This window comes from Macaca nemestrina, chromosome 8 (assembly GCF_043159975.1).
Source record: "Macaca nemestrina isolate mMacNem1 chromosome 8, mMacNem.hap1, whole genome shotgun sequence".
Taxonomy (NCBI): Eukaryota; Metazoa; Chordata; class Mammalia; order Primates; family Cercopithecidae; genus Macaca; species Macaca nemestrina.
In genome coordinates, this window is record NC_092132.1 from 97,784,465 (window position 1) to 97,808,300 (window position 23,836).

Here is a 23,836-nt window from a genome sequence, read left to right on the forward strand (position 1 = left end):
AATTATAAAATTAATCATTTTAGCTTGAATTTGGGGAATTATATTTTGTTAAGGTTTATGAGAAGTGTATTTTGTTAAAGTTTACAACAGTTGCTATGAAACACAATAATTTGGGGGGAAAAAAAAAGAGAGACAATGTTGTGTTTACTGGGCCACGGATGGATGATGTCACTAATAAGCAATTATAACATCCCGCATTCCAAAACGATTTAATAATTTGTTTTGAAGAAATATAGCTTCCAAAAGAACAAGAAAACAATCTAAACATTTATTTGGATGTTTTGCATGGCAAAATATAATTAAATATATAAAATAATTAATCCGTATCTAAAAAAGCATCAAATACTAGTCACCAACTTTAACAAGGAAGGAGGTTCAAAAGTTTATCAGTAAATGAATTTGTTGGAATACTCAATGCATTTCCCATGGAAAAAACATTTCCCATGTAAATGTTATAGATGGTTAGGCTTCTAGTGCCAACCACAAAAACTAGATTAAATGTTAGGTACATGTATGGCTATAAAGAAGAATGGTGAAAGAACAGGACCTTTAGAGAGACAAAGATTCCCAGGTCCCGTCTGGCTGCGTCCTTCCCCAGCAGTATTTCCGTAAGATGCTACGTCCTGCAGTCTCCAGCCAGAACAGCTGCCTCTGGCCTGGAGCACAGCTGGAACATCCTGTGGTGGGAGCCCCCTCATGTCCTTGCCAGGCTTGGGTGGGTGGCAGCCGAGTGAAAGAGCCCTCCCCTCTAAACGGCCCTGATGGTTACCATAACTACACTTAGTCTTCAGATGCTTGTGAGTCTGAAATGTTTACAATGAATATTTTTTTCTTTTTGAGACAGAGTGTCGCTCTGTCACCCAGGCTGGAGTGCAGTGGTGCAATCTCAGCTCACTGCAACCTCTGCCTCTAGGGTTCAAGCAATTCTCGTGCCTCAGCCTAAGTAGCTGGGACTACAGGCATGTGCCACCATGCCCAGCTAATTTTTTATTTTTATTTTTAGTAGAGACAGGGTTTTGCCATGTTGGCTAGGCTGGTCTCAAACTCCTGGCCTTAAGTGATCAGCCTGCCTCGGCTTCCCAAAGTGTTGGGAGCCACTGCGCCTGGCCTACAATGAATATTCTAATGAGGACTAAAATGAGGTTCAGTCTTAATAAGGGTAAGACTCATGTGACCCAACCAAGCTTTTCTCGTATCTAGACATGCTTTTCAAATATCTGGATGAATCGCATTCCCCAAACACATAATGCAATTAAATTATAATACAGCTGCCTGTTTAAAACAAGAGGAAGTATTTATTATAAAATATAGCTGGCCGGGCGTGGAACCTCACGCCTGTAATCCCAGCACTTTGGGAGGCTGAGGTGGGTGGATCACCTGAGATCAGGAGTTTGAGACTAGCCTGACCAACATGGTGAAATCCCATCTCTACTAAATACAAAAAATTAGCCGGGTGTGGTGGCAGGCGCCTGTAATCCCAGCTACTTGGGAGGCTGAGGTAGGAGAATTGCTTGAATCTGGGAGGCGGAGGTTGCAGTGAGCCAAGATGGCACCAATGCACTCCAGCCTGGGTAACAAGAGCGAAACTCTGTCTCCAAAACAAACAAACAAACAAACACACAACAAACCAAAAACCAAACCAAACCAAACCAAAACAAAAAAACACAAAACATAGCTATACAGATCAATAAAAATGTGCTCTTATCTACTCAGGGCTTACAGGGGATATGTCTCCCAGGAAAACAAGCTCTTGGGCAGACCTGTCACTCAGCAGTATGGTATGCCAGGACTCAAAGTCAAGGCCTGTAGGAGAGCTAAATGCCTACTGAGGTCAGTCAAGGAAATGCTCACTAAACACTCACCATTTAGAATGGCCATAGCCAGAGTGGTCATGATGCAAACTACCGAGGATACTATCAATAAATGCTCCAAAAGCAGAATATCATACACTCAGAATGGGACTTTTTCCCCCTCCAATACAGTTATAGCTCAGATGTTCTATAATTAAACAAAACATCAACAAGAGAGCTAAAATAACACACTACTTAAAGAAAGAGATGTAATAAGAAGATTGAGAAAAACCCCAATTCACTATATGACTGGGTAGTTCCATTAAAAATGTTTCTTTTTTTTTTTTTCCCTAATTTATAGATTAGAATGATTACTGGAGCTGTAACAGGCACAGATAGGCCAGATCTTTGTAACACTCCACCTCTGCCTATCAAAAACAACATTTTAGGGCGAGGTGCCATGAAACCTGGCAGAGAACAATGCTTGCTTATTTTGGAAAGTGCAAAGACATGACAACTTAAGAATTTTGCTTAAAGCTCACAAAATGTTTTTTCACTAAATTAGGTTTTCATTTATACTTACCACCCAAAGATGCTTTATTGTTATAGTGAAGAAAACACACAAAAGACAAATCTTCATAATTAAAACACATATATAACATTTTAATCTTCTTTTAATAAAATTATGAATCATGAAACCTGCCTAATTCTTTTTGTTCTCAATTACAATTCTTCCCCTAAAGATACTTTATAGGTTCCACTCAACTTCTGGCCTTGTTTTATGGGCAAACTCTAGGATCCTGGTTTACTGCCTTTAAAAATAAAATTAGAGACAAAAGACTAATAAAAAGAACCAACAATTGTAGCAAACTGGATGCCATTCTGGCACGTTCTCACCTTCCTCTGGTGGCTTTCTGTAGAACCTTCATTCCCACCAGGCTGCAAGACTTCCCTTCCAACTGTCTTGCCTTCGACATGGTGAACTCTAAGTGCACTTCACCGAACATTCCACAGGCATCTTGTACCAGAAGGCAGGGTCTGTAAAAAACCATTCACATTTGTTCTTTGAGGAGGCAGTTTGGATTAATGCAGAGATCAAGATTTCCCTCTTCTTCTTCATTAGAAAGCCACTATATACTGCTATGACTGGCCAATATAATTTAAATAAATTAAAGAAAAACCAAGGGAAAAAAAAAAAAGAAATTCACTGTAGTCATCTTCCTAAATGGGTGAGTCAGGATAAAAAAAAAGTTGAATTCAAGACATTCTTTCTGTATGTGTGCATGCAGGTGTTTGAACCACCATCCACAGGCATGAAACAAAAACCTAAGCCAAATATGGCTGAAAAGTACATCAAGATGACCATTCTCTTAAACCAAATATATTACCTAGAAACAGAGTGTCCTTTTCCCATTTTTACCCTGTTTCCCATGAAAGAAATATTTGTTTTGTGTGGATGCTCAATACTGAGAAAAGCTGCAGGATAACATTACGGTGAGAACAACAATATGAGGCTTTCTCTGAGACAGTACACATTTAGAGACATGCATACCCCAGCAGGATAAAACCTGGTGTTCCAGCTTGCAGCAACACAGCCATAATGGACAGCCAGTGACATGATGGGATTCCCCCTAGTTTTTAAGTTTAGATGGTGTTATTCATGAAAGCCTATTTATGACTGAATTTCCAATCCTTTCGTTTTATAACTGAAGTAAATGAAGTTTATTTATCAAAAAATGACACATTCTCAGAAAACATTTCATGGAGGCTGAAGAAATTATAGTCAGTAAATAACATCACAAAATGGACATAAAAACTATTCTAAAGATAAGAATGTGAAAAAAATACATGTTGGAGGAGAACAGATGAAGTCAGGAGCCTTAAGTGCTGCCTTGGCAAAAGGGTCAAGAACTGTAGACTCCTTGATGAAGTCTCCCAGGCCCACAGGGCCAGCTGGTTTGCAAGAGAAGCAAAAATATATCCTGTCTGAAAAATAGCACCTTTACTTGGATTGCTAGTTCACCATGGAGTAAAGGCCAAACAAAGATGTGCTCAAATAAAAATCAAACACTCAGAAACAAACCATCATGTGGGAACAGTCAAAAGAAATAACACTAGACCTGCTGGGGACTTGAGATATTAGAATTAATGGATAGAAAATATAGAATAACTGTTTTAAAGAGGTAAAAAGTCCCCAAAATATGAATAGGAGACAAGAAACTCATAAAATGACTTGATAGATTTGAAGAAGGATGAAATCACACTTTCAAAAAGGAAAGCTACATTTACTGAAATAAAAATATTCATTGAGTAGGTGTAACAAATGGCTATATGCATCTGAAGAGTGTATATATCAGATCTGAGGTATAAATCTGAATAAATTACTCAGAATATAGCTTGAGAAGTGAGAAGAAAAAAACATGAGAGAAGGTGCAGAAATACAGAGGACAGTGAGAAGGTCTAACATGTCTAATAGGAATTTCAGTAAAACAAGACAGAGGAGGGGAAGCAATAACATGTAGATTTATAGTGACTGAGAATTTTTCCCACCTGATCTAAGATACAGGAAGAAAAACAAATACCAAGTAAAGCTGGCCACAGTGATTCACACCTATAATCCTAGCACTTTGGTAGGTTGAGGTGGGAGGATTACTTGAACTGAGGGGTTCAAGACCAGCCTGGACAATGTAGTGAGATCTTTTCTCTAGGAAAAATTTTAAAAAAAGTTAGCTGGGTGTGATGGCGCACACCCATAGTCCCAACTACTTTAGGGGCTGAGGTGGGAGGATCACTTCAGCCCAGGAAGTTGAAGCTTAAGTGAGCTGTGATCATGTCACTGCACTCCAGCCTGGGCAACACAGCAAGACCCTGTCTCAAAAACAAAAACAAATTGGGGGGAAAAAACCCAAACAAATACCAAGCAGTACAACTAAATGGAAATCCAACTAATAAACTCACCATAATGAAACTAGAGAATACCAAAGACTATGAGCTGTTAAAAGCAAGAAGCACACAAATAAGATTTTCAAAGCACACACAGTGAGATTTAGAAGACAGTACATCTGCAAAAGAATACAAATTTGACTTAAATCAAGCTTCTACAGAACAATGAATGAAGCCAGAAGACAGTGGAATATTTTCAGAATTCTGAAAGCCATCTCAGAAGTGTATCAGCAAAACTCCTTTCAAGAATGATGGTAAAATAAGGACATTTGAATTTTTAAATTTTTATTTATTTATTTTTTTGAGATGGAGTCTCGCTCTGCTGCCCAGGCTGGGGTGCAGTGGAGCGATCTCGGCTCACTGCAACCTCCATCTCCTGTGTTAAAGTGATTCTCTTGCCTCAGCCTCCTGAGTAGCTGTGATTACAGGAGCCCCACCACCACACCTGGTTAATTTTTGTATTTTTAGTAGAGATGGGGTTTCTCCATGTTGGGCAGGCTGGTCTCGAATTCCTGGCCTCAAGTGATCTGCCTGCCTCGGCCTCCCAAAGTGTTGGGATTACAGGTGTGAGCCACCACGCCTGGCCTGGGACATTTTTAGACAAAGAAAAACTAGGAGCATTTTCTACCTACAGAACCTGACGTATTTACTATTTTACTAATTACTAAAATGATTTCTAGACCAGGTGCAGTGGTTGACACCTATAATCCCAGCACTTTGGGAGGCTGAGGTGGGAGGATCACTTGAGCCCAGAAGTTCGAGATCAGCCTGGGCAACAAAGTGAGACCCTGTCTCTACAATAAATAAAAACATTAGCTGGGTATGGTGGCACATGGTTGTGGTCTCAGCCACTCAGAAGGCTGAGGCGGGAGGATCCCTTGAGCTCAAGAGTTTGAGGGTTGCAGTGAGTTACGATTGTGCCACTGTACTCCAGCCTGGGAGGCAGAGTGAGATCCTGTCTCAAAAAACAAATAAAATGATTTCTAAATTATGTACTTTAGGAATAAGGAAATTATCGTGGAATAAAGGCCTGAGACACAAGAAGGACTAATAAGCAAAAATACAAACAACCCAGAATAAACACAGGATAGAATAACAACACAATCAATAATATTAAAGCTGTAGAGCTGAAAAACTGAAAATGGATAGCAATGAAATCAAACAGGCAGTGACTGGAGCTCAAATGTTCCCAAGTCCTCATATCACTCTAAGCCTGGAGTTAAGATATTAACTTAACAATAGTATATGCGGTACAATTTCAAGGATAATCACCAAAGACCAGAAACAGGGAATATACCTCCTAATCACTAGAGGAAATAAATGGAATGAGAAATATAGGAAAACAAACAAAAAGGAAAACACAAAGAAAAAACATTAAATCGCCAATAAAATATAAAGTGATATGTGAAAGGATAAAGTCCTTGCATATCAGAAATGGAACAAAAACGATTTAAACATGTCAAAGACAGAACTTGTCATGTTGTTTGAAGGAAGAAAAAATGTCTTCCAATAAACTGGTGACAGAAAACCTTCCAAAGCACAGAAAAGTTCAAAGTAAAAGGACAGAAAAAAATGTTTCTGGCAAATATTAACCAAAAGAAAGCTGAAAAGGTGGTTTTGATGGTAAGCAAAATAGATTTTAAGAAAGTATTACTGGCTGGGCATGGTGGCTCATGCCTGTAATCCCAGCACTTTGGGAGGCCGAGGCAGGCGGATGACGAGGTCAGGAGATCGAGACCATCCTGGCTAACATGGTGAAACCCTGTCTCTACTAAAAATACAAAAAATTAGCTGGGGGTGGTGGTGGGCCCCTGTAGTCCCAGCTACTCGGGAGGCTGAGGCAGGAGAATGGCGTGAACCTGGGAGGCAGAGCTTGCAGTGAGCCGAGATCGCACCACTGCACTCCAACATGGGCAAGAGCGACACTCTGTCTCAAAAAAAAAAAAAAAAAAAAAAAAAAAGAAAGTATTATTAAGGATAGAGAGGTTACAAATATAGATAAGAAGGTTTAATTCACCAGGAAGACATACAATTATAAACTTTTATGCTCTTACTAGCCTCAAAATACATTAAGCATAAATTAATAAAACTACACAGAGAAATGAAAAAATCCACCACCACTGTGGAAGATTTTAACACATCTCTGCCAATTATTGGTAAGTCAACAGATGAAAAAGTTAGTAAAAAATTAGAAAATTTGCATATACCTAACTAGTTTGATTTGTTGGATAAACAATTAGAAAAACTGCCTGTAATTAGAAAAAATGCATTTTCAAGCACACATGGAAGATTTATAAGAGGTGACAAGAGGCTGGATGAGGTGGCTCAGATCCGTAAGCTCAGCACTTTGGGAGGCTGAGTTGGGAGGACTGCTCAAAGCCAGGCTTCAAGACCAGCCTGGTCAACAAAGCGAGATGTTATCTCTATAAAAAATAAAATAGGCCGGGCGCAGTGGCTCACGCCTGTGATCCCAGCGCTTTGGGAGGCAAAGGCGGGCGGATGATGAGGTCAGGAGATTGAGACCATCCTGGCTAATGCGGTGAAACCCCATCTCTACTAAAAATACAAAAAATTAGCTAGGCATGGCGGCAGGTGTCTGTAGTCCCAGCTACTTGGGAGGCTGAGACAGGAGAATGGAATGAACCCGGGAGGCGGAGCTTGCAGTGAGCCGAGACTGCGCCACTGCACTCCAGCCTCGGCGACAGAGCAAGACTCCGTCTCAAAAACAAACAAACAAACACACAAACAAACAAACAAATAAATAAGCAAGCTGGGCACAGTGGTGGTGCCTATAGTCCCAGCTACTCAGGAAGCTGAGGCAGGAAGACAGTCTAAGCCAAGTAGTTGGGAGCTGCAGTAAGCTATGATCTGGTCAGTGTACCCCAGCAGGGGTGACACAGATTCTCTCCCTTCCTTTCTAATTAATTCTCCCTACACACTTGGCCATAAAGCAAGTCACAGTTAATTTCAAAGTATCTTATCATATAGAACACACTCTTTGCCTAAAATACAATTAAATGAGAAACCAAGAAAGAAATATATATTTTAAAAATCTTCTTACATTAGGAAATTTCACGTTTTTTTAACTCACAAGTCAAACAGGAAATCACAGAGAAAAGAGACAATAATTTGACCTAGTTGATAATAAAAATACCACATGTCAAATTTATTGGCTTTAATATAATAAAACAATTTCTTTTCTGATATACATTTATTTACTTATTTTTTTGGAGAGACAGGGTCTCATTATGTTGTCCAGGCTGTTCTCAAATTCTTGGCCTCAACCAAGCCTCCCACCCTGGCTCCCAAAGCTCTGGGATTACAGCCACATGCCACCACACCTGGCTCCCTATATTCATTTTAAAATTAGTTTTTTATGTACTTATCACAAAATCAACCCTAAACCTCAGTCAATTACCAAGATCTTCTCTTAGGATGCTGAACCTCACAGGTATTCTACCCTGAAGAGCTCTTCTGGATCCTTCTACCGTGCTTCAATCTGAATGGGTCAGCATCTATACCTAGGCACAATATCATCCCGGGATCTCTTGGCACAAAATCTGCAGGTTCCCCTTTGCTGCTCTGCTATGTTGGAGCTGCTATTTCCTACACCCGTATCTTTTAATTGACTTCTTCAATTCAGTAGTTCCTGTCTTCCAGTTTTCTGAAAAAAGAGTGTGAGGTAAAAATTTTAAAACCATTCATAAAGTTGTTGGTAATCGATCCACAAACTTTATGGGCAGTTTGGCTGGGTATGGATTTCTAGATGAGAACTAATTTTTCCATTCACAGTCCAATCATGCTTTGTTTCCCTCCCTTCTCTCCACGTCTGAGGTCTTTTTTAGTTTACAGTATGCTACCTGAGAGCAGGTATAAAAGTATACATTTTGATGTTGAATTTATAATGTCTTTTTTTTGTCTATATACCATTTAAAGTCCTCCTTACCTCCTAGTTAACTCCTCACATGACTTGCTTCTCCGTTCCATATCTAAATAGAGAAGTCCAAGGGGACTTCCTTGGGGACCAGGACATGGAAGGGAACTGGAGGTAGGACCAGGCTACATTTCCTAGGAGTCTCCAGGCTCTCCTGTTACAGAACAACCCATGGTGGCCCCTGACCCTCCACATGTGATTACGTTAAGGCCTGGTCGTCTCCTACTGATACCCCCAAGACTTTGCTTTAAATGTTATTTTATTTTATTTATTTATTCTTTTTTTTTTTTGAGACGGAATCTCGCTCTGTCGCCCAGGCTGGAGTGCAGTGGCCAGATCTCAGCTCACTGCAAGCTCCGCCTCCCGGGTTTACGCCATTCTCCTGCCTCAGCCTCCCGGGTAGCTGGGACTACAGGCGCCCGCCACCTCGCCCGGCTAGTTTTTTGTATTTTTTAGTAGAGACGGGGTTTCACCGTGTTAGCCAGGATGGTCTCGATCTCCTGACCTCGTGATCCGCCCGTCTCGGCCTCCCAAAGTGCTGGGATTACAGGCTTGAGCCACCGCGGCTGGCCTATTTATTTATTCTTTGAGATAGAGTCTCACTTTGTTGCCAGGCTGGAGTGCAGTGGTGCAACCTCGACTCACTGCAACCTCTGTCTCCTGAGTTCAAGCAATTCTGCTGCCTCAGCCTCCTGAGTAGCTGGGACTTTAGGTGTAGGCCACCACGCCCGACTAATTTTTGTATTTTTAGGAGAGACGGGGTTTTACCATGTTGGCCAAGATGGTCTCTTGGCCTCGTGATCCATCCGCCTTGGCATCCCAAAGTGCTGGGATTACAGACGTGAGCCACCGCGCCTGGCCTACATGTTATTTTTTTAACCTATACAAAAGTCAAGATAAATACAAAAATCCCCACAGATCCAAATACAAAGTTTCTATATTTCTGATTGTGTTGAAAAGGGAGAGGTGTGGAATTGGCTACTACCTTTAAGTTTGCCCTGACATTTTCCTTTGTCTCAAATAACAAGGAAGGGTGCTTCTGTCTATTCTTTTGCCCTAGAGACGAGTTATCACTCTTCTCCTGGTATTCACACCCATCACACACACTCTCCCACTCTGTTCTGCTCACACAGCTGCAGCTCAGAGGCAGGCTGGCTCAGGCCCGAGGTGGAGTCATCACCCCACTCGTTCAACTGGATTGGAACTGTGGCATTCCACAGACTGCCCAGACCAGCGTCAGCTTATCAGCAGCCTGCGTTGAATTCCACCTACTTGTCAATGCTTTCTGCCCAGTGAAACGCTATTTCCTAAAATCAGTGCTAGTGTGACAGGTCTGAGCAGCATAGTGTCCCCATGATTTACTTGCTTTTCCTGAACTACCACATATTTACCATAAATTTTATCACATTCAATGGAACACAAGTGGCTTCCCAGGGGGGCAGCATTATGTTAACAACTCTGGATCTTGCAAAAGTTGCTTATCTGTATGAGCTTGATTTTACTCATTTTTAAGACAAAATAAGAGAATCTAATTCAGAGGACTGTTGTGAACATTAAAGTCATTCACATGATACAGTAATTTAGGGCATGGTAGAGTGACTGGTAGATAAATCTTTTCTTGGTGGGGTACTTAGATCAATTTTTATAATAAAATTTTGTAAGTTTCTCCATATAGCTCTTGTACATGTTTTGTTAGATCTATGCCTAGACTGTCTATGGGTTTGTGTTCTATTTTAAATGGTGTTTTGTTTGTTGTTGTGTGTTGCTGGTGTGTGATCAATATACAATGGCTTTGTATATTGAACTTTTGTAATCCATCATCTTTACTAAACTTTATTACTATTTATAATCCTTTTAAATGTACTTTTATGCAATAATTTCATAATTCCAATTTTGCTTCTTATTTTGTTTTATGGCTGCCTTTTAGGACCTTCAGGGCAATGCTGAAGAGATGCCAGTGACTGGGCATCCTTATTTTGTTCCAACTGTAAAGAAAAAGTCTTCAATGTTTTACAGTCACTAATGTTTGCTTTTATTGTTGGTGGTTGTTCATTTTTGTTTTTTTGTAGATGTCCTTCATCCAGTTAGGGATTCCTAGTTTGCTAAGGAATTTTCTTTTTTAATCATGAATGGGTGTTGGATCTTATCAAATGCATTATCTGTATTAACTGAAAGAACTGTTTTCCCCCTTTAACATGTTAATGTGGCAAATGACAATTACAAATTCTTTCTGAGTATTAGTTTTTCACTCTTGATGTAAAGCCAAGATCCTATTTGCTATGTCTTATTTAGAATTTTTGTCTCTAGGTCCATTAATGATATTGGTCTTTAATTTTATTTTTCATACTACATTTGGTATCAAGATCATTTATATCAGCTTCACAGAACAAGTTGATTACCTTTTCTTCTGAAAATTTTTGATACAAATTCTAAGTCTAAGACTCAATCTGTATTTTGACAGTTAGAAATAATTAGGTAATAAAATCATTTAGTGTTTTCTTTCCTGAGAAGATTCAAAACTACCAGCTCAACATCTCTAATGATAATTGGACTATTTGAATTTTCAAATTTTTTTCTTAAGATATTTTGGTAATGTATTTTTCCAGGGATTTTTCCATCTTGTCTATTTTCAAACTTAATGGCATAAAGATGCTACAGTAATCTTACAGTTTTTCAAGTTTTATTAATATTACTAAAAAATATGTAATGTTTCATGAATTTGCATGTCATCCTTGCCCAGAGGTCATGCTAATCTTCTCTGTATCTTTCCAATTACAGTATACGTGCTGCCAAAGTGAGCACATCTATGTTTCCAATCCCTGATGGGACTGCTATCCCTAATTTTCCTTTTTACTATTATTTATCTTCTCTTTATCAATTTTACCATAGATGATCATTTCTCGCTTTTGTTTAGTCACTGTTTATGTCATTAATTTCTACTCATATTTATAATCTTTTTATCCATTTTCTTTGGACTTATTCTATTGTTCCTTTCCTATTTCTCATGTTGGAGGCTTAGCTCATTAATTTGCAGCCTTTCTCTCAAGCTAGCCTCCTACTTCAGCCTCCTGAGTAGCTAGGACTACAGGCACATGCTACCATGCCTGGTTTTTTTTTTTTTTTTTCCTTTTGAAGAGGCGGGGTCTTGTTATGCCGCCTGGGCTGGTCTCAAACTTCTGGCCTCTAGCAATCCTCCTGCCTTGGACTCTCAAAATGCTGGGATTATCAACATGAGCCACTGTGTCCAGTCCTTTCTTCTTTTTGTTTATTTTTATTTATTTATTTGAGACTGAGTCTCCCTCTGTTGCCCAGGCTGGAGTGCAATGGCATGATCTCGGGTCACTGCAACCTCTGCCTCCCAGGTTCAAGTGATTCTTGTGCCTCAGCCTCCCAAGTAGCTGGGACTACAGGCGTGCACCACCACACCAGGCTAATTTTTGTATTTTTAATAGAGACGGGGTTTCACCATGTTGGCCATGCTCATCTCGAACTCCTGACCTCAGGTCATCTGCCTGCCTTTGCCTCCCAAAGTGTTGGGATTACATGTGTGAGCCACCGCGCCTGGCCCCTTTCTTCTTTTTAAAGTTGAGCTAATTTGACTAAAATTTATTCTAAATATCAAGTCAATGACATCACATAAATTTTAATATGTAGTATTTTTACTCTTCATTAGTTGTAGATATTTTAAAATTGTCATTATTTCTTTTCTGACCCAATAGGAAGTATTTTTCAAATTTTATAGGAATTTTTATGTTTTTGTTATTAACTCCTACTGCATTCGTTGTATGTTGCTATACACATTACTCCCACAAATTTGAAGCTTAAAATACAAACATTAATTTTTTTTCATAGTGTATGTGGGTTAGTGCCAGATCCTGTTCTGTTTGCATTCTTCTCCTCAAAAGGCCCTTAGGAGCTAGGCTATTATTATCCCTATTTAGCACATAGAAGACTGAAGATCAGAAAGGTTTACTATCTTGCCCAAAAACCTTACAACATTAAATAAGCAAACTAACAATAAAATGAAATGAATATATAAGCATATTTGATATAAATATCTCTTTAAATTTACAAAAGTGGGGAAATACCAGCCTAATTTCCAGAGCTAAACCTCCATTAGAATTCAAGTGCAGGTGAAATTGATTTATATACCACTGTAGTCAGCAATAAGGAATAGACCATCATTCTAAAGCACTGTGTTCTAAGAGAACTCTCTGCAAGTATGGAATAAACGTTCTATGTCTATGTTGTCTAATGTGGTAGCTACTAGCCATATGTGGCTACTGAACACTTGAGATGTGGCTAATGTGACTGAGGAACTACATTTTAAATTTTATTTAATTTTAATTAGTTTAAATATAAATAATCACATGTGGCTAGTAGCCACCCTATTGGACAGCACAGTTTAAAGGCCTACAGAACTAGAAGAAGAAAAAACTATGAATACTTAAAAATTGGTTAATCAACCTTTCAAACACAGTAATTAAAAAGTGATGAATTTTTAAAGTGACTAGGGAAACCATGGCATAAATAAATAAGAGGTTATTTCAAATAACCTTCAATTTAAAGCTTTTCCAAATTATGTTTTTTAAAAAAATGCACAAAATTTATGTGTCATCAAACACTAATACTCTCAAAGTATTAATAGGTGTTTCTCAAAAATTAGCACTAACACCAAAATGTTGTTAGCAATATTTTTTCTAATATGTATTTTAACATATCAAAACCATACATAAATTACTACTGTGTTCAATCTCCTTGATAATATGATCTTTTATACCCAAGAATGCCAGGAAATACCTGAGTGGTCACCTGATGCAGAAAAACAGGATTTTAGGTCCTCCCACTGTGTATTAGCAGTATTTAGCAAGTGATATGTGAAAGAATGTATCGCCTATTTTAAGATAACTAGTCTTAACATTTCCACAGATACGTATGACATTATTTAATTTGTAGCAGCTATAAGATATTTATATAGTACAAACTAATTTCTCATGGTTCTGTGACTGAAGGAAATTTTATATAAAAATTAGGGTTCTGTAGCTAATAATTAGGTCTAGTCCAAACAAGTAAAAAGCTAGAATACTTCAAAATGAAGGTGAACAACTGCCGTCTTTGGTTTCTATAAAAATGAAAAGGCGAGCTAAGATAAAATAATTCATGTTCAATCCTACTCACCTAACCTCAGGAATTAAAGGCCAGAAAGTAAGTATGGTGTAAGCAATTTAATTTCTTTCAGCATTTTGAAGATATATCCCAGTGCCTTCTGGCCTCCATTGTTTCTGATGAGAAGTCAGCTGGACTGTCACTGGGGTTCCCTTGTATTAATATATGATGAATCATGTTTCTTTTGTTATTTTCAAGATTTTCTCTTTATCTCTGGTTTTCAACATTTTGACTTTGAGGTGTCTAGGTGTATGTAATACATTACACATTTTAACTTATTAAAATTTTGCATCAAATTTGATAAGTGCTCAGCCATTATTTCTTCAAATATTTTCTGCATCATCCTCTCTCTGGCACTCTCATTACACACATTTTGGTGCACTTAATCATGTCCAACATTTTTATGAGGTTCTCTTTCATTTTCTCCATTCTTTTCTCTCTTTCAGATTACATAATCTTAATTTCTCTCTCTTTTTTTTTTTTTTGGAGACAGGGTCTCACTCTGTCACCCAGGCTGGAGTGCAGTGGCACAATCTTGGCTTACTGCAGCCTTGACCTCCCGGGCTCAAGTGATCCTTCCACTCCAGCCTCCCAAGTCCACCATACTCAGCTAATTTTTTGGTGTGTTTTTTGTAGAGATGGGGTTTTTCCATGTCGCCCAGGCTGGTCTCAAACTCCTGAGCTGAAGTGATCCACCAGCCTTGACCTCCCAAAATGCTGGGATTACAGGCGTGAGCTACCATGACCTGCCTCATTATCTTAATTTCAAGTCCATGAATTCTTTGCTCTGCCGTCTCAAATCTATTATTGAGCCCCTATGGTGAATTTTTCACTTTGGTGGTTGTTCTTTTCAACACCAGAATTTCTATTTGGTTCTTTTCATAGTTTATATCTTTTTATTGATGCTCTATTTGATTAGACATTGTTAATATTAACATACATTCCTTTAATTCTTTAGACATGGTTTCCTTTAGTTCTTTGAACATAGTTATAATGGCTGGTTTGAAATCTTCATCGGCTAAATCAAACATCTGGACCTCCCCAAATGCAGTTTCTATTGCCTTTCCCACCTCCCCCAACTAGTCTTCTGGGCTTGCCTCTCTAGCACGAAGCCTCCAACCTACGGGTGAGCTGGAGTGGGACAATCAGGTCCATAATCTTGGCCTGACTCATTTGGTGGGTGATGAGAAATGTTGAAGGCTGGCCATGAAGGGTGAAATGTACCCTACACTGGGAGCTGGGGGAAGAGGGGACCATCTTCGTGACTAGACTCCCTGGAGTAGAGCCCCAAGTTAGTTTCTATAAAATGAGTTTGGATGGTGGGGGAGTGGGTTGTGGCTCACAGACCATAGACTTGCCGTTCTCACTTAGATTTAATAGTTATTTTTGATTCCATTCATGGAATGTTTCTCCATTTGCTGTATGCCCTGAGGACAATTTCTAGAGATTTTAAATGCTTGTCTTTCATAATTTTCTCCAGCTAAATGTTTGTTGGAGAGAGAATCCACTGTGTCCTCATTCTGCTATTTTGAAAGTTGGTCTTCTGTTTCTTCGATTTATTCCCACCGGAAATAAAGATTCTCTAGATGATTAGCATGTGTCGTGTGAGAAAACAAAATGGGTCTTTCGCCCTTATTTGTAAGTCTTGGGAGTATTTGGAAACTATCCATTCTGAATTTGTAGACTTAAGTGTGAGTTGTTATTTCTTGAGACATCTTGATTTGTTTGAACACAAGAAATGAGCCAAGTACAAAATTGCCAAGCCAGATAATGGAAGTACAACACACGCAGTGAGGCATGAAGGGCTGCACAGCCATGAAATAAGTGTCACAAGATCCTTGATAACAAAAGCACTTGGGGGTTTGTCATTGTGCTCCAAAACAGTGCCTTGGCCTTCTTAGGGTTTCTAGTAAATCAATGATCCATTCATTCATGTGCTAAATACAACAGGACTGCCTCCTGGATAGACCCTCTGTGAGGTGCTAGGTACAGGATAGTGGGCAAACAGTCCCTGTCGTCTGTGCTCCTTGGCAAGAGAGACCAATCACACACAAATGTGCAACCACAGATTGTGTGAGTGCTAGAAAGGAAATAAAGAGTGCTGTGAGAGATAGCACTGGGGTGGTAGGATGGTCTAGTCAGGGTCGTCAGGGAAGGCTTCTTAAAGGAAGGTGATCTTTAAGCTGAGCCTAAACAGAGAGAAGCAACGAGTCATGCAAAGGCTGAGAGAACACTGAAAATAGAGAGCATAGCATGTATGAAACCCTAGGATGGGAAAGAGGTTTTCCACAGCTGAGACACTGGAAGGAGGCTAGAAGATAATAAGAGAGAAAGACAAGATAGGTGTCTTAGTCCATTTGAGCTGCTCTAACAAAAATACCACAGACTGGGGGGGTCATAAACAATAGAAATGTATTGCTCACAGTTCTGGAGGCTGGGAAGTCCCAGATCAAAGCACCAGCAGGTTTGGCATCTGGCGAGGGCCTGCTGCCTCATAGACGGCTGTCTTTTCCAAGCAACCTCCTATGGTGGAAGGGTTAATGACTCTCTCGGGCCTCTTTTATAAGGATGTTAATCCCAAAGGTCCCACCCCCTAATATCTTGGGGGTGAAGATTTCAACATATGAATTTTGGGGGAGATGCAAACATTGAGACCATAGCAATAGGAGAAAGCAGGGATAAGAGGAAAGACTATTTGTTGCATTATTCTTACTTTAAAATTAAACATATTTAGGAAAAAATTAAAAATTTGATAAAAATTATTTTCTCTAACGGCATTGGTGAGGGAAAGGGTTTTGTGAGGAGTTCGCTTGAAGAGAGAACTTTTAGACAGTCTCTTTAGACCCAGTGGGAGTCCACCGCCCTAATCAATGACAAATGCCTGAGAGGAAGGAGTGAAGGTGCAAAGTAGTGCTCACTGGCTAGCATGTTTTCTTTTGTTTATATAGTGTTAACGTTTTCAGAAACTAGTAACTAAAATTAAGAACCGGAAGACTTTACATAAAATTCAACTTTCTAGTTATCTTGAGAAACCTGCAACCCTGGTAGTGGCTGCCTCAGGATGAGACATGGACTTCCAAGTCCATCCTGGTGCCCTCCCCTCCATGCCTGGTCCCAGTCCTCAGATGCTGCCACCCTCTTTGTCTCTTTGGCTTCTGTCAGCATGTGAAAACACATTCAAGAAACATTTCAAGGTAGAGACCGGAGAGCATAGTTGTGGGTAAGGGATGCGGGACAGAGCGCCTGCGCTGGCCTGAGGTTCGGAGGAGGTGAGTGGGTGTGAAGAGTGTAGAGCAGCCTCGGCATCAGGCATAGGATGGGCCTCATTTCAGAGAACAGGGAGCTGTGGAAGAACCCAGAGGCTGCTCAAGTGACCTGAGGCAGGATGCAAGTGAGAACGGGGCTGATTAACACAGAACTGGAAAGGGCAAACTGCTCTATGGAGAATGTGACTCAAAACAGGAGGGCAGGAACATTGGGATCCCAGCTCTGCCACTATCGACAAGGCACAGAAGCTCTCTGGGCTGAGAGTCCTTTTATAAGATAAGGGGATACTCTCTAGAAGTCCTTTCAGTTATTTTTGTTTAAGGAATGTTAAATAGATATGTATCTATAGAGAAGGCTGCAGCTGCAGCTCAGGCACCAGCACCCAAGTTGAGGAGCAGATGCTCACTGTGTGTGGCTGTGCTCTGCATGACAACCAGCAGACACCGGCACTGTCCTTAGTAAGCTCTGAAATACTGGGAACCAGTGGCTAGCCAGGCCACAGCAGGCTCAAGAGATCTGACATCTTAAAGTTATGTGATTAATGTTCATAAAATGGAGCTTCCACTTTGGGAAGCAGTTGAGTACCTTCCTTTGCTGTCCTGCCATAGAATATCCACTGCCAAGGCAAAGGTATGCATCCAGTACACCACACTCTCCGCTGCTAGTGATCTTGAGCTAAGGCCTGGGCTGCAGGCGACTTCTCTGCCCCATGCAGCACTGAGCATGGTTGGTGGGTCCCTTATACCTGGTGTGAGGGGATGCTGCTATCTACAGGAGTGATTAACTTAGATAAGTGCTTAGAACAGCCATGATAAAATATCTCACAGAGAAGAAGTAGGACACGTGTTTAGAATGAGAGTCTCAGAACTGCACTGATTCCATCAGCCAGAAAGTCATTCAAAACTCCTTGGAATAAGAGTCCGCCAAGTGAATTCCACTTATTTAACGTTTAAGATCAATGTTTCTCCCATAGACACTCACCCAAATAACCCCCACTTTCATGACTGTAAGACTGCGGTCTGCAGGGGAGCAGGCACCACATGACACGAATGGACACAGGCACTAGGAGTTCGGGTACCTGCACAATCCAGATTATGTGAACTCGTTTCACAGTCAGTTAAGTGCCTGCATCTCTTCTGTGCTCAAAATCTTAGTTTCCTTCACCTACCAGATAAATGTGCGTTATTACAGATGTAGTTAACTGACAAGAAAATAGGGTTCCCTCTCATTAAGTGCCAGCTCTCCTAAGTCCTGAAGCAGGTGTCTGCGTTTTTATAAAAGGCCTAATCTTATGGGAAGGTGCTCACAGGACGGTGCTTGAGAACGGCACAGGGCATACCATTTCACACAGATGCGGCCTTACAATGGTAACCTCATCATTCAGCTACTGCTGTTTTGCTTTGCAAGGTAAAGCTCCATTGTGGGTAAAGCAATACATAGTCATTAGAATACCATGTCTACAGCGGGTCCCTGCCCTTAGCCACCCACACTCCAACCCTCTCAACTGGGAAAACAAGGCAGCAGTCAGAAAGTGATTCCAGGGAAACAGGGTAGCAGCAGAATCGCCTGTTTCAGGCATCAGCAGCCATTCTGCAGGACTTGGACTCTGTGCATTTCTGAGCCATGAGGGTGAGGCCTGGACCATGTTGGAAGAGCCGATTAAAACTGGTGCCAAATGAAACCACATTCCACCGCGCATTCCCAGCAACATAAAATAAGACAGATAAGAGGTTCCTTGTTCTCGTTGGAAGTATAAAAGTCCATTATGAAGTTAATATTTGTCTTTAAGAATTTTTTTCCTTTTCTTACCAACTTAATGTCCATTATGCCAATTAAAGAATATTTCAAAAACTGTAAAAATACATGTCTTATCTGTCAAGGCAACAGAACAAATCACAGGGAATAAAAAAATAAAACTCTTGATTTGTAGTGGAAGTTGTGGGAGTACAATTCAATTTCTCTTTTAAAAAAGTTTTAAATGTCCCTTCCTCGTTTCCAAAACTACGTGTTTTCCCTTTCTTTCATTCACTGGCTCAGTTTCATAGCTACACGAAGGAGGGACAGCGAGAACACAGCAAACGTGTGTGCCTGCGCACGCATGTGCTGAGAGGGCAGATTAAGTGGCTATGTGGGATGTTTACGTGAGTTATGGGAGCAGTTCTTAGCAGTCCACCAAGAATTCCCGGAATCGGAGTCAGGCCCGGCTGTTTCATTCTAGGTCACTGTCAACTTAAGCAGGCTCTAAAGATCAACAAAGACCTGCCCTTCACTTTATAATCTCTTATGAAGCCTCAACCCAAGGAAAAAACAGAAGAAATCAGAGGAAGAAGTGATAAAACCAGAGAGAGAAAAAAAGGGAGCATGGGGAGAAGAGGGCTGGAACCTGAGAGCAAGGAAGCCACTGAGAAAAGGCGGGGGCGAGAGCGAGGGCGGGGCGGGGTGGGGGAGGGGAAGCATTGGGGGCGGGGGCCTCGCCCACTCCTGCAGAGGCTTGGGAGGACCGCCGGGAAACCAGAGACAGCAGGACATTGTGTTCTTCTTCTCAAAAACAACCAGCCTCTGCACTCCCAAAGTAAACAGTTAATCCTGTTGTTTATCTTTTTAACATGAGATGTTAGCACGACTTCTACTGCACAGAAATGTGTTTTTTATTCATTTAAAAATCATATTTTCTCTTTGCTGGAATAAAAGTGTGACATGTAAACTTTTAAATATCAATGAACCGAAAGGAGTAACAATCTTACTTTCCTAAAAGTGACTTAACCAAAAGAAGAGGACAAAAACCCTCAGCCTTTTTTTCTTTTGAGACAGGGCCACCCTCCTTCTGTCTCTCAGGCTGGAGTACCGTGCTGTCATCTCGGCTCCCTGCAGCCTCCACCTCCTGGGCTCAACTGATCCTCCCACCTCAGCCTCCAGAGTAGCTGGGACCACAGGCGCACTCACTACCTCGCCTGGCTAATTTTTGTATTTTTGGTAGAGACAGGGCTAGGCCATGTTGCCCAGGCTGGTCTCAAACTCCTGGGCTCAAGTGATCCACCAGCCTCAGCCTCCCAACGTGCTGGAATTACAAGTGTGAGCCACTGTGACCGGCTGAGAAGGGTCTTTTTTTTTTTTTTTGAGATGGAGTTTTGCTCTTGTTGATCAGGCTGGAGTGCAATGGTGCGATCTTGGCTCACTGCAATCTCCACCCCATTGGTTCAAGCGATTCTCCCGCCGCAGCCTCCTGAGTAGCTAGGGTTCAGGTGCCTGCCACCACGCCCAGCTAATTTTTTTGTATTTTTAGTAGAGACGGGGTTTCACTACGTTGGCCAGGCTGGTCTCGAACTCCTGACCTCAGGCGATCCATCGGCCTCGACCTCCCAAAGTGCTGGGATTACTGGCATGAGCCACCAAGTCTGGCCAAGAAAGGCCTTTTCCATACTCACACATCATCTTTATTTTAGAAAAATATTGTGTTGCTGAGATTAACAACAACAAAACCCTGCTGCAAGCTTGGTCTTTAAGGAAGGCACAAATAAAACCGCTGACACAACTGGTGCCAGTCTAGACTTCGATTTGTTTACTGCCGGTGAATATCGAACTTTTTTTTTTTTTTTTTTTTTTTTTTTGAGATGGAGTTTCTCTCTTGCTGCCCAGGCTGGAGTGCAATTGCGGGTCTCGGCTCACTGCAACCTCTGCCTCCCAGGTTCAAGCGATTCTCCTGCCTCTGCCGCCTGAGTAGCTGGGACTACAAGCATGCCCACTACGCCCAGCTGATTTTGCATTTTTAGTAGAGACGGGGTTTTTCCATGTTGGTCAGGCTGGTCTCAAACTCCCAACCTCAGGTGATCCGCCCGCCTAGGCCTCCCAAAGTGCTTGGGATTACAGGTGTAAGCCACCACACCCGGCCAAGACATCTTGTAATTTGATAGACGTTTACCCATGGAACAAGTTTTCAAAGATACTTACCTCTTTTGCCTTTTTTTTTTTTGAGACAGGGTCTCAATCTGTTGCTCAGGCTGGAGTGCAGTGGCATGATCATGGCTCAGTGTAGCCTCAGCCTCCTGGGCTCAAGTGATCATTCCACTGCACTCTCCCAAATAGCTGGGACTAAGGCCTGTGCTAACGTGCCCAGCTAATTTTTAAATTTTTTGTAGAGATGGGGTCTCGCTGTATTGCTCAGGCTAGTCTGGAACTCCTGGGCTCAAGGGATCTTCCTGCCTTCGCTTCCCAAAGTGCTGGGATTGGAGGCAAGAGTCATTGCTTCCAGCCTGCCTTTTTATTAATTGAAACTTTTATTAATTGTAGAATCGCATGCAGTCCTAAGAAATACCACAGAGAGAACCCCTGTACACCTTACTCAGTTACCCCAAGAGTATAAACTATATGTACTAGTAAACAATAATACAATATCACAACTAGGATATTGACATTGATAAAACCTGCCACTCTTTTACTTGGATGTGTGTCACATATTTAGTTTGACAGTTTAATCACCTGTGTAGGATCCTGTACCTTCTACCACAGTCAAAATACTTAACAGTTCCATCACCATAAGGGTCCCTCAGGCTGCCCTTTAATAACTCACCTCCTTCCATCTCCCAACCCTCATGACTAACATCAGAAAAACACTAAACTGTCCTCTCTTCTAAAATTTTGCCATTTCAAAAATGTTATAAAAATTGAATCATCCAGTATACAATTTTTGGGATTGGATTTTTTTTTCCTCAGCACAATTCCCTGGTAATTAAAACAAGCTATTATGCCTTTTATTTTTATAACAGCTTTACTGAGGTATAATTCACATACCATAGAATGGACCTGTTTATATTGTAGCAAAATACACATAAAATAAAATTTACTGTTTTAATCCTTTTAAAGTGTACCACAGTGGCATTAAGTATATTCGCAATGTTCTGCAACCATCAGCGCTATCTAATTCCAGGATATTTTTATCATCCCAAAAGGAAACCTCCATCCATCAATTACTCCTATTCTCCCCTCCCCTGAGTCCCTGGCAACAATTGACTGGATTTCTGCCTCTATGGATTTGCCTGTTCTAGTTATTTCACATAAATGGACTCATATGATATGTGGCCTTCTATGCCTAGCTTCTTTTCACTTAGCATGATGTTTTCTAGGTTCACTCATGTTATAGCATGGATCAGTGTTTCATTCCTTTCTGTTGCTGAAAGATATTCCATTACCTGGATATATCACATTTATTTATCTTCTATCAGCTGACAGACATTGCAGTTGTTTTGACATTTTTGCATTATGAGTAATGTTGCTATGGAGTGATTGTGTAGAAGTTACATGGACATATGTTTTCAATTCTTAAGAGTATATACCTAGCAGTGGAAATTCTGGGTTATATGGTAATTCCATGTTTAACTTTTTGGGGAACTGCCCCACTGTTTCTCAAAATGGCTGCAACATTTTACATTCTCATCAGGTAGTGTGCAAAGATTCCAACTTCTCCACATCTGAATTCATCCACACTTAGTATTGTCCTTCTTTTTATTGCCATCCTAGTGACTGTGAAGTGGTATCTCATTGTGGTTTTTATCTGCATTTCCCTTAGTATCTAATGATGTTGATCATCATGTGCTTACTGTCCATTTGCATATTTTGAATGTCTATTCAAATTTTTCAACCATCTTTTATTTGGGTATCTTTTTATTGTTGAGTTGTGTTTTTTACATATTCCAGATACAAGTCCCCTATCAGATTAGTGATTTGCAAATTTGTTTTTTGACGCATTAAAGTTTTTAATTTTGATGAAGTCCCATTTATGTATTTTTTCTTTTGTTTATGATTTTGTTGTCACATCCAAGAAACCATTGCCTAATACATAAGGTTAGGAAGATATAGTCCTACATTATCTTCTGAGAAATTTAGTTCTTACGTTAGGTCTGTGATCCATTTTGCAGTAATTTTTGTGCATGGTATGAGGCAGGGGTCCACCTTAATTCTTTTATATGTGGATACCTAGTCATTCCAAAACCACTGATTGGAATGACTCTTCTTTCTCCATTGACTTGCCTGACACCCATGTCAAAACTCAATGGACCAAAAATGTAAGGTATTATGCCATTTTAAGAACATATACATCATGCCAGTTGTATTAAAAGATAATGTCTTATATGGGTGTAGGTATTAAGAAAGAAAAGAGTCTAAACCTTCTCAAGAAGATCAACCAGAATTTTATCATTGACAAAGAGTTATACGAATGCATCTGTATTTCCTAGGGTACACAGAATAAAATCACTGCTGCATTTATTTAGGTCATGAATACACAGCTAATGTAACTGGCCAGTATCTCTCTTTCTATAGATCTGTTACTTTACCATCATTATGCAGAGATCCCTCTTGAAGAATGCCCCACCGTTCTCCCAGTCACCGAGTCTCAAAACCTGGGAGTACTCTATTTCCTTTCACATCCAGTTGCTGTAACCTGTCCATTTTCCCTCTGCATCACCTTTTTAATATTCTCCTCCTCATCCCCATTGTCATGGTCTTGTCCTTCCTGCCACCTACATGGATTAGGCAGATGATTCCCAACCTGTCTCTTAACCCCTGTTCTTTCCTTTCTTCTAACCTCTCCTGCAGGTTGCTACTACAGTGCTCCTTCTTATTGAATACAGTTAATCATGTCACTCACCTGGCCAGAGAACTTTGGGAGTATCCCAATGGCTCCTGCATGCCTCTTGGTACACACATGGTGGGGTCTAAGATCAAGATGCTACCACGCCCC

The 23,836-nt window shown here is 40.6% G+C and overlaps 1 protein-coding gene and 1 non-coding gene across 14 annotated transcripts in view; both read right to left on the reverse strand.

Moving 5' to 3' along the window:
- Nucleotides 1–23,836, reverse strand: part of LOC105496910 (scaffold protein involved in DNA repair) — a 477,476-nt gene that overhangs the window by 61,965 nt on the left and 391,675 nt on the right. For 11 of the 13 annotated variants that reach the window (XM_011767553.3, XM_011767557.3, XM_011767555.3 and 8 more), the window contains one exon: nucleotides 2,688–2,828. In XM_011767553.3, coding sequence (XP_011765855.2) covers nucleotides 2,688–2,828 — 141 coding nt within the window. Of the gene's footprint in view, nucleotides 1–2,687; nucleotides 2,829–8,254; nucleotides 8,383–23,743; nucleotides 23,818–23,836 lie in introns of those variants that run through there. The other 2 variants (XM_024797632.2, XM_024797631.2) reach the window with 2 other exon arrangements.
- LOC112429379 (U6 spliceosomal RNA) lies at nucleotides 11,363–11,469 on the reverse strand. The gene has a single exon (XR_003021570.1). It is a non-coding gene; the product is annotated as a U6 spliceosomal RNA (small nuclear RNA).